At 36.1% G+C, this 12,244-nt stretch overlaps 1 protein-coding gene across 6 annotated transcripts in view; it reads right to left on the bottom strand.

Annotated features, from left to right (window-relative positions):
• Mapkap1 (MAPK associated protein 1) overlaps window positions 1–12,244 on the bottom strand; it is a 226,092-nt gene that overhangs the window by 192,975 nt on the left and 20,873 nt on the right. For all 6 annotated transcript variants that reach the window (XM_051185260.1, XM_051185258.1, XM_051185257.1 and 3 more), the window contains exons 2-3: window positions 6,350–6,677; window positions 3,926–4,015 (exon numbers count right to left, since the gene is read on the bottom strand). In XM_051185260.1, the coding sequence (XP_051041217.1) occupies window positions 3,926–4,015; window positions 6,350–6,608 (349 nt within the window). In that variant the 5' untranslated portion in view covers window positions 6,609–6,677. The remainder of the gene's footprint in view (window positions 1–3,925; window positions 4,016–6,349; window positions 6,678–12,244) is intronic.

Raw genomic sequence — 12,244 nt, 5'->3', positions numbered from 1 at the left:
TGGGCAAACCGGAGGTACAGTTATCTCTTTGTTTCTTAAGGACTCTATTCACCACCTGCTGACTCACAAGAAAGGAGGGGCAGTATGAATTCTTGTTATCTTGCTATCTCAGGGCCTTGTGAGGGGAAGTTAGCAAATTCTAAGGAACTGATTTTGGTTTGGGTTAGCTTTCCAGGTCAGTCTGTCCTTCATTTCAAGTGGGTGGTTTCTTTAACTTTACTTTTGTGTCTTTCAATGTAAGCCTGAGGACCTGAGATTAGATATGCAGAGCTTACATAAAGGTGGAAGGAAAGAACTGACTGCATAAAAATTTCCTAACACATATGTACATACACACACACACACACACACAAAATTGAAGTCGTAAATAAATATCCAATATATATATATGTATGTATGTATGTATGTATGTATGAATGTATATGTATGTTGGTGACTCCTAAATGACTATTTCAGACCCTAACATTATAGTCACACACATTAACTTTACATTTGACATTCCCACTTGGTGTCAACCAGGTATTTTTATTTTACATGACCATAACCAAATTCTCAAGCCTATTCCAAGTTGATCTTTCTTCAACATTCCCCTTCTAAGTAGCAACTCAATTCCATGATGCCCCAAGCTTGGAAGCTGTCCTAACTCTCCTCTCAAACATCTTGTATTCTACCCATCAACAGATTAAAAAAAAAAAAAAAAATCCACAGTTTCTATAGCTAATGAATTAAAAGTGTAATCTCTAAAACCAAAAGAAAAGTAAAATGAAAGAGTCTACATGTGATGATGAGTTAGTAGTTTAAAGAAAGAAATTATTAAGATTAAACAAAGAAAGAAATTAAGATTAAACAAAGAAAGAAATTATTAAGATTAAACCCCATGATAATTTGGCTGTACATTTCATAAATGAATATTTTGTTCAACAGACAAAAGCCAAAAAACAGCTTTAAATCTTCTTAATAATCACATTGTTGGTAAGGGATGCTGGTATTTCTATCCAAGATCAAGGTTTTGAGAAGAAGCAGAAAAGACACATGAACATAAAATCAGAAGAACAAATATCTAGGCAGGCCAGGAAACACATGCCTGTGGTGGGAGGAGTAAATCAGGGGACAACAACCTGAGCTACAATCAAGATAGTGAGAGCTTGTGAAAACAGAACAGTAAATACTCTAAATCATAAACTTATATTTAAATTACAGCATTAAGCTACTTACCTAACAAAACTAGCTTACCTAACAAAACTAGGGGAAAAAATCCTAACCCTGTAAACCAAGCCAGAACTCAGTCTGTGGTAGATGAGTATCTGTTGCCACTAAAGAGAACCAAGATGCCTTGAAGAAACTTGTGAAGCTAGATTGGGGAAGAAATAGGATTAATGGTATTTGTAAAACATAACAGTAGCTATTGTGAAGGAATTCATGACAAAGGCTAGCTTGAGCTACATAGCAAGACCCAGTCTCAAAACAAAACAACCATGAGTTCACAATGATACAAAAGAAAAAACCTTCATTGACCACCTAGATAGGACCCTAGGAAAAACTCTCATAATTCTGAAATCTGTTAATAAAAAAAAAAAAGTACCCATCTTTTCTTTGTTGAAGAAATGTATCTAAAGATAACCAAATACTATATTATGGAAAATTCTTCATGTATAAAAATTAGTCAATAGATGAAAACTGGTGAATAAAGTCAGAATACACTACAGCCTTTGTTGAAATATTGCATCCAGTAACATCCAGCAACAGCCACTCAAACCATTTGTGAAAAGATGCTGAGAGCAACTTAATGATGGATGGACAAACACCTGGTCCATCATGATTCTTAAAATCACAAAAAAAAAAAAAAAAAAAAAAAAAAACCAACAGGCAGTTTCCTGATGTGATATAACATTAAAAATCATCACAAAGAAACCACTCTTACTAAAAGTTAAACCATAAACTGATCCAATTTTTGGCTGTAACTGACAGTTTATAGAAAACAACCAGAGACATTTATTGTTGTTTTGGGTATTTTGAGACAGGGTTTTTCTATGTAACCCTTGCTGTCCTGGAATTCAAGCTGTAGACCAGGCTGGCTTCAAACTCAGATATCTGCCTGACTCTGCCTCTAAAGTGCTGGGATTAAAGGCATGTGTCACCACTAAGACACACATTATGACAATTGGGATACAATTATTCTTCATCAAATAAATTATCAGTAAAAATTACAGAGAACCCATACATTAAAAAGGAAGTGAGGCATTTTAACTTAAAGTAGTATGTAAAGATTAATGAGAGAGGTCAATGGGAAAAGGCACTTGTGTTTAACCCCTGGAACCCAAACTCACATAAAGGTGGAAGGAGAGAGCTAACTCCATAAAGTTGTGCTGTGACTTTTGCATGCTCCATGGCACACACACATATACATACACACATGCACACACAAAACTAGTAAATCAAATGTTAATAAAAATAACCTTTGATTATTTTTAGATTTGAACCTTTGATTCAAATCTAAAGAAAGTAATATCAAACAAAAAAATCTGAGGTAATCAAAGAAATGTGACAATAGATTAGATATTTGATATTAAAGGAAGTTTATATGTAATATATTACTAAGAAAATTAAGTTTCTTCATTTATTAATTATATGTTTAAAAGCAAGTTATTTATAATGAAAATTAAAAGGCTCTTTTATATAATTTAAAATATTTATAAACAAGTATAAATAAAAAGTTATGAGGAACTTGCTATCCACAATGGAATACATACATCTAGAAATAACCTTAATAAGACATTACAAAATGATACGCTTATGAACTATTTATGCACACAAATGATCATGTGATCAACTTAAAATAAATTTACCCATGTCATAAATGAAATTTACAATAAATACATGAAAATATAAACAATTGTTTCCCCCATATGTGAGCATGTGTGCTGACTCAGCTTAAAATCTATTCTGTTGCTGGTATTGTTAGCTTTGAGGTTTTGTGTTCATATTCTGTATGCATTTATAAGCTGCTATGTTGCATATTTTCAACTCAAAGAAAGATTTTAAATTCTTGATTACAGTGGGGATGGCTCAGTCAAGGAAGTGAAGTGGCAGGCCTGAAATTACAGTGCTGAGGATGCAGTGGTAGGAGGATTCCTTGGGCTTTCTGCCCAGCCAGTCTAGCCATGCAGTGAATTCCACATCTAGTAAGTGATCCATTCTCAGCAAAATGAGATGGAAAAATGATAGAGGAAAACACTGGACACAATTGCTGACCTCTGCTTGAACATGCACACACAGTCTTGAAAGTAAAGTAGTTTTAAAACAGTTTATGATGATTAGATCATTTTCTATGACATTCTCTTTGTTTTTTGTTGTTGTTTTTGTTTTTTCCTCTAAAAGAAAGGTCCTCTTTGTTTTCCCAATACCTCCTTGGCAACTGATAGATGCCTTATAAATCTTTGTTGACTATCCATTGCTGTTCAATAACTCTAAGGCTTGCAGTATTAATGGTTGCTACGTGACTAGCTGGGCTTCCTGGTGCTATACCCTACACTTCATATTCTTCTCCATGGAGCATGCAAAAGTCACACAAACAATAAATAAAATAATGAATAAATAAAAGAAATACAACTGTATAAATGAATCTACAACTTAAACACATGTGAGTAAGTATATATTATCCTTGGCCCCAAGATGAAGGAACCAAAGTAGTGGTTTTAGAAAATGCCCTCTTCCGGAATTAATCCCTGTAAACCAGTGTGAATGAAAGGAGCCCAAACCAACAGGACCAATGCACACAAGTAACAGAGCTCAAAGTTCAAACACAAATGGTATCACCCAAAGAACTTAGAAGGACAGATTAAAAATAAAAGTCCATATATAATGATATAAACGTATCATTAAGTATATAATACCCAAATCATAAATGAAAGTTATTTCTGTTTACCTGATTGCTTAGAATTTCTTTCTTTCCACTGAATATTTTTGCATTTGATCTGGTTTTGTCTCTCTTTGCGGAGTCGTTCTAATCTTTGAGCTTGAAAAGAAATATTATAACTATAAGTTTGTCAATGAAGGTTTACTACAAAGACATAATTAACTACCTTTATATGAATAAAGATGTTTTATATTTCATATGGAGGGAAAGTCATAAAATTTTAAAGGTGGCACCCCTGAAAAGCAAATACCAACAAAAACATGAAAATATTCTTGATTTATAATTGAAATTAGAGGATATAAAACATTAATAGAGATCATAAAGATAGTATTAACATGGAAGAGAATAATAAAATGTGAAAACTTCTGTGATTAATATGACATTTCATTATATAAATCATTAATAACGGTCTTAAAGGAATTTTAATGCACAAATGAACTGAAGTGAATATTACATTACAGAATAAAATTACTGTTATGAATTACTCTACCCGTTTCAAAAATTAAAGATAAATGAACTCAGACTAGACTATTAAAGTTTTAAATATAAAATCCTTTATCTAAAAATCATGAAAATTATAAAATGTCAAAGCTATATAAATTAGCATAGCTTTTCTTCAGTGGGCTGAAACAGTTTATAGGTAGTAAAATAAATGATTTGTATCTTTGTAACATTAGTCAAATCTTAAAAAGAACAATTTTTCTTTATAAAACTTTAAGATGTACTTTAAAGATTAAAAACTAAATTCCTTGATCAACAATACAGTTTCAATTAAGTTAGCACCTAAAATTACACATTTGTGATTATATTGCCACTGGCTGACCAACTTCCAACCTTCAAAAGTCAGTGACCTGTTCCTTCAAAGAAAGATGACCAGTATCCATTAGCAACTGCTGCTCATGGCCAAAACTGAGAAAAGCCACAACTCAGGCCTCTCTCAAAGCTTGTTTTCTCTCGCTATTCTTCCACATCCTATTCAAGCATACACATTGGCAATAGGGAAATAACTAAAATAAAATTTGTTTACAAGCACTTTCAAGGTGGGAATTATACATTACTTCCTTAACATTATGAGAGAGGGACACTGGAAATAACCTTGCTAGAAATTTTAAAACTATGCTGGCAAATGCATTCTCTTTGTCTTTGTATTTCAAGACAAGTTTTGTCTGTGTAGCCCTGTCTGTCCTGGGACTAGCTCTGTAGACCAGGCTGGCCACAAGCTCAAAATCTACCTGCCTATGTCTCCCAAGTGCTAGGATTAAAGGCATGTGCCTCCCGTGCCCTGGCTTGCAAAAGAATTCTGACAATGTCACTATACCTAACCAAATGCACTGAGGAAAAGTAAATTCCATTGTAATTAGTAACAATGGAGGGAACAGTCACAGTAACAGCATCCTAACGTTCTCATTGGGCTGCATCTTCCTGGTAAAATTTGCCCAACCTGTCACAGAAGACACCATCACAGTAACTTTACAAGGATGTTCTAACTAGAGCACTGAGTGTCAATGGCTCTAAATTATATGCAAACTTCACTCAAACCCTATTTTTATAAAAGTCTCTCTACATACTGGGAAGTGCTATCAGTTATTTTCACCTTAAAGGCAAACTATTCTTTTTGATGCCACAGACACTGCATTTCACTGTGAGGTGTACCCAGCTCTGCCAGCAGACTCCCATGTTAACATTTTACATTTGGACCATGAAAATAAACATTTTTCAATGTTTCCTTGGGATTCATAGGTTACTACTATTGATTCTGATTATATTTTATGATGGTCTAAAAAATGATCCCTAAAATACTCTCATATGTATGCATGTATGTATATATATTTATGTATGTGTTCTCTCCCCCTCCCCTCTGTCAATAAAAGCCTTGACATACTGCATTCTCCTGGCAAGATTACAAAAGCACTATCAACTGAACAATGGACAACGATAACCCTCTATGAAAACTAAATATATATGCCAAATTTGAGCATTTATAAACCACTGAGATCAAAGGTTAGCAATCAACTTAATAAGGGGCATTTTGATGCCTCCCTCACTCCATGTATGAATCCTATGAAAACCCACTCTCTTGACCCACATCCCACTGTTCCTCCAGGAGCTGGCTTTGGTGCCTATACTCCTAGGCTATCCTGTTCCCCATAAAGAGTTCTTTGTCTCCCTTGAATCTCCTTCAAGGAAATTTACTGGGTGGCTCTAAGGTCTCAAAACAGGGCCTTTTCCAAAGGTAACATCTACCTACACAACATTCTGCTGTCTACTCCCTCCTAATAGCCCCACACCAGAAGCTCTTCCACTCATACAAAAGATACTCAGCCACAGTCTCTAACTAGGCAGAGACTCCCTAAGGGACCTGTTCCAACACTGCTCTTTATCCCTTGGCTGACTACTTATGTGAAGTAAAGAAGACAACTAAAGACAGTTTACCTGTGTTTGAGCGTCTTCTAATACCAAAGTCCCAGCTTGAGGTAATATCGACAGACTGGGCATACACGTAGCCCTGAGTCTCACGACTGCTTCCCTGAGCTTCTGACCCATTGTCTCCAGGCACAGAAGGAGGATCAGTCTTCTCTAGGTCAACATCATGATCAATGAGAACCATCTCACACATTCCTGTGTCATCACTGGTCACATGTGACTGTCGAATATGAGCTAGAATGATAGTTGGATTGTCCAAGAAGGCCATCCTTTCTGTGGGCCAGTCTCTTTAAAAGGCTATTTTCTTCTCTTCATACTGTTTCACGGGCTCACCTACCTAAAAATACGATGCACACAGCAATATTTAAGAAACATGCAAAAAATGGCTGAATCATTTTTCAAACAAACTCAATGTGGTAAAAGTCTACCCTGAAAACCAACATTATCCCTGGACCCAGGAGCTTAAATGGATTAAATCTAAACTGAAAGGAAGTCCTTATAAGCACCAGGACTTATGGCTCTCTTGCAAACAAATCATAGCAACACTTAGTGAGGCTACTCAAAGCAAGGAAGTATGTTAGAATACATATTTTCCTTCCTTCTTCCGCTACTCCATACACCTGATCATGATGCTGTGAGGTCTAGGGTGAGGGTACAGGACAAGGTGTTATCAGGTGATATGCTGTAATACTCACCTGCACTTACCAGTTTACAGTCTCATTCCTACAAATTTAAAGGGACAAGAAGCTTTTTGAACTGCCAGGGATTTTACGAAAGTTTATCACCAAATTATTTTTGCTCAATAAACATCTTTTCTCTTAAGATAATAAGTTTGAAAAATAAAATGTATTAATCAAAACTGTCTTGCCACAAGATTTATTTTAGATTTATTTATTATAAGAACTGCTTCCTTGATCCTGTTAAAACTACATGCAATGATGTTTGTTACATGGATTACATCAAACTTTCTCCGTTGGCTGGAAATATTCAACAGAGAATAATACATATTATGGCTAGGAAATAGACCCTACTATACTTTTGATGTTTTTTTTTTGTTTGTTTGTTTGTTTGTTTTGTTTTGTTTTTTCAAAACAGGATTTTTCTTAGCCCAAGCTGTCCTGAAACTTGGAGATCTACCTGCCTCTGCCTCCTAAATGATGGGATTAAAGCTGTGCTGCACCACCACCCCAGCAAGACCAAACTAGTTTTAAATCCCTAGAATTCACATAAAAAGGCAGGTGTGGGGGGTTGGAGAGATGGCTCAGCATTATGAGCACTGGCTGCTTTTCCAGAGGACCTGGGTTTGTTTCCCAGCACATACATGTTGGTTCACATCTGTAACTACAGTGCAAGGGGATCTGACACTTGACCTCTACTGATAACAACCACACACATGATGCATATATATACATACAGGCAAAACACTCATATAAACCTCAAAAATAAAAATATGAGCATAGAAGAAGCACTGGCCTGTAACCCCAAAACTAAGGAAAACAGAAACAAGAACATCACTGGAGCTTGCTGACTGCTAGCCTAGTTCCAGGTACAGAGTCCCTATTTCAAAGGAATAAGGCAAAGAGCTATTCAGCACAACATACACTGGCCTCACATACATGGGCATGTACATCTGAATACATATAAACCGCACCCAGACACATATATTCATACACACTCACACAAATACTTACCTTTGGGGCTAGAGATATAGAAGAGTACTTGCCTAGCATATACAAGGTCCTGGGTTTGGTCCCCAGTAGAAAGACAAAGAAAAAGAAAAGGGTGAAAGACTCTTGTCATTTTTCTTCTAGAAAGGGGACATAGGAGAAAATCTAATGATATAAATCATAACAATTGACTTTTAAAATTTATCAAAATTTTGCCTGCCACTATTTAGTGGATCTTAAAGCACATTGCTAATCAAGATATTTAACCAAAACACACTAATATTTACTCTCTTTCCTTTATATTTGGTTCATGGACAATGCCTCTTACTGAGCCTAAAGGGAAATGCAAAGCTAAGTACTTCATGCCTAAACAAAACTTTATGCTACACCCCCAATACCATAGGGTAGGTATTACACATTCCTGAAATATCAGATCTCTTTAATGTTAACATGTCAGTATACTGATGAAATAATCACAAAATTGGAAGTGAGCATTTAAATTACATTTGTAAAAATGAAGCCTTTTCGATAACCATGGAGGGAGTATGGAGCACAGAATGCCTTGTACGGAAGCTGATCTATCAGTTGCAGCTGGCCACCTGCAAGCCTCCTGAGACAATCAGCTATTTTCCCTCCATGAAAGGCAGGTAGCTAGCTGGTGGCAAAAGGGTTGTGCCTTTCACCTTCACATCGTCTAGCTCCAAATGTTCTGGCACCAAAAATCAAATAGCAAAAAACAGAAAAAAAGTACACTAAAGTACCCCTCCCCCAAAAAAACAAAACAAAAAACCCACAGAATTTTGCTAGTAAAGTGAATCTGTTCCAGCAGAGCTTACAAACAGAGGAATGGGTACCTCTGAGGAGGCACACCAGCTCAACTTCATCCTTTGTTAGAAAGGCCTCAACACATTCCAGCATCAGCAAGCAGTCTCTCTGGTAATAGTGTGACTCCATGCACTGATGAATCTGTATGATTTGTTTGTTCCACACCAGGTCTGAGTGGAAACTTCTACAAGACTTCCCTGGGAAACATACTATTGGGGTGTCATTTTTGCACTACTATGAGGTGTTCCTACAGTTCCACAGAGACAGGGGTCTTAGCACCGCATCTCTCTGGCAACAAGAATGCTACACCAAGCAGGATACTCAATACAAGGAGCTGCTCAACTTCCAATACCGCTGTCAAGATAAGTCCTTCAAGCATGTCAGATGTGTGATTAAAAAGAAGGATAACATTCCATTAACACAGACATGAGAGCTTCCCACCAATGTGCCTTTCAAAACTGTCACCTTGGGACATTATCTACTTATGCCAACACTACTTTTCAGAACCATGACAGTATTTTTAAAATCTCTTAAGAGCAGCTAAGCATCACTTGAAGGTATATTTGATTTCTAATAGACACTGAGACACTGAGTATTAGTTATTTTTTCTGTTCAATTGTACAAAGAACAAAAAGATTTTTAAGAACTCATATTGACATGTGTCCTGAGATATTATACTTTCATTAATAATAGGAGGGAGTGAAAATAGGTACTTGCTAAAGAAACCTGGTAATGCTCATCAAACTGTAAAACATAAACACTCTATGAAACCCACTATAGACTTTGCCCCAGGAAGGAACTGAGTATAAATGTTCATTTCAGAATATGTACGTATGCATACACACACACACACACACACACACACACACTTGGAATATATACTGAAAATCTAAATGTAATCTAAACAATCATGCATATTCTGACATGCATGCAATGGAATATTATGTAGTAATAAAAAAATATATGGAAAGGGCTGGGAACCATGAAGACTTGAGTGCAAATCCTGGGCACTCACATATATGTGAGAGGGAGTAAGCGATCAAGAGACTAGAGATAGAACCCAGGACCCAGGATTTCACAAATGATGAATAGTACTAATCCCCCTTTCCCACATTTACTTACAGGTTCTTCAAAGCATATTTGTTTACTAAAAAATTAAAATAATAGGGACATCTAGGCAAAAGTGAGGACAATTCCAAAATGACAGATTTTTTTTCTTTTCTTTTCTTCTTTTTTGAGACAGGGTTCCTCTGTGTAACCCTGGTTGTCCTGGAATTCACCCTATGGACCAGGCTAGCCTCAAACTCACAGAGATCTGCTTGCCTCTGCCTTCCAAATGCCACCACTTCCCTGCTTTTTCCTTCATTTTGAGACAGGGTCTTACATAGCACAGGCTGGCCTCAAACTTGCTATGAGACTAGCCTTGAATTCCTGACCTTCCTACCCCACCTCCCACATGCTAAGATAACATATGTGTGCTACCACTCTCAGTTTTAAAATGACAAGTATTTTTTAATGTACTCCCATTTTTTAATGGGCTCCCTATAAAAGGATTCAGCACATATTTGCTTAGTTCCTACTACTCTATTAAAAGATGGTCCTGATGTAACTTGGATACTACATACAACTCCTCCTGCTTACATTCATTAATAATCACAGAAGCTATGAGTGATAACTTGGGACACAGTCTAAATCATTTTTAGAAGATTCTGATAAATATCAGGTCTCAACAATCTTTAAGATTACTATTACATTCTGTAGCCCAAGCTGACCTTAAACTCATAGCAATCCTCCTGTCTTAACCTCCTGAGGACTAGGATAATAGGCATAAGCAACCATGTCCAATTCTGAATACTCAAGAACTGTATACACACAAGCTCCCAAACTATACTGGCAATGGTTAATAGAAAAGCATGAGAGGCAGCATATCAAAATAAATAAATAAATAAATGAATGAATGAATGAATGAATGAATGAATGAATATATACATATACATATACATATACATATATACATATATATATATATATATATTTGATATGTAGAGTTGGGGAAAGTAGCCATGGGGCAGTGATTCAGGAAAAAACAGTATTTATCCATAGGACTTTATATATATATATCTGCTATAGCCAGACCACAGATCCCAGAAGCCAAAAGGAACTACACATCAGCTAACCTGAAGTTACTGCAAAAGCTAAAATTATTTTAGAATTAATTTATATAACCACTTTTTTTTTTTTGGTAGTGCTGGTTTTTTTCAAGATAGGGTTGCTTTGGAGCCTGTCCTAAAACTAACTCTGTAGACCAGGTTGGCCTCAAATTCAGAGATCCTCCTGCCTCTGCCTCCCAAGTACTAGGACTATAGGTGTGCGCCACCAACACCCAGCTTCAAAATAACCTTTTTAAGAAAGTTGCTATCATAAGGCATAGCAACACATGCCTTTAATTATACTTTGGAAGCAGAGGCAGAAAGATCTCTATGAATTCAAGACCAGTCTTGTCAATATAGAGAGTTCCAGGTCAGTTATAGAGTGTCAAAAAAAAAAAAAAAAAAAAAAAAAAAAGGGAGGGGCTGCTATTTCTTTATTCTTTTTAATGACTTAAAAAAAAAAAAAAACAACAACAAAGAACCCAAGGCACAGGGAATAAGTTAAAAAACATAGTCAGAGCATAGGTTATTAACCATCATGCCACAGCCTCACAACAGAGTCACAATGGTCACAACAAGACAGTTTGTAAACATCTCATTATTGAGTTTATAAACATCCCATTGTTGTGGGCTCCAAGGGTGGAAACTTTTTTCCTGGGTTTTTATAAAAGCTTTTTTATAAAAGCTTTAAAACATATATATGTTCAGCTGTACACATTTAGCTACTCTGTTAACGCTACAGAATCTTTGTACAACAGCAAAACAATAAGCAGGACCTGTAACAATTATTGAAAAAGATAAACACTTTTCACAAAACTTCCCACATGAAAGGAAAAGATACCTACTTTTGACCTAAAACCACAGTGGTCTTACTTTATCTGAAGTTAGGTCTAAATACATCGTTTGGCTGATTTGTTGCAATGCTGGGGATCAAACCCTTCTGTGTGTTTGTCAAACACTCAGCCATTAAGCTACAACACTGACTGCGCCCCAAAAATATGTTCAAAAATACTAGTTTATGCAATCTCATCTATAAGTCCAGAGCTGAAGTATTTCATTTTTCTTCAAATCATTGATCATAAGCATTGAGCCCTCCTAGTACTCCTTCACTCCCTACAGACCTGCAAGCAACAGTGTGTCTAAATACATTTGTCCAAGCCAATGCTTAGAAAGAACCTCCATCTCCTTCCCTTTCAAAATATCACAATCACTGCTCTCCACCAGCAGACTAGTAGCCCTCACCTGCAATCTATGAACACCAG

Source organism: Phodopus roborovskii, unplaced genomic scaffold, assembly GCF_943737965.1.
Source record: "Phodopus roborovskii unplaced genomic scaffold, PHOROB, whole genome shotgun sequence".
NCBI lineage: Eukaryota > Metazoa > Chordata > Mammalia > Rodentia > Cricetidae > Phodopus > Phodopus roborovskii.
Note: the sequence above shows the minus strand (reverse complement) of the source record. Positions and strands in the feature narration are given on the sequence as shown.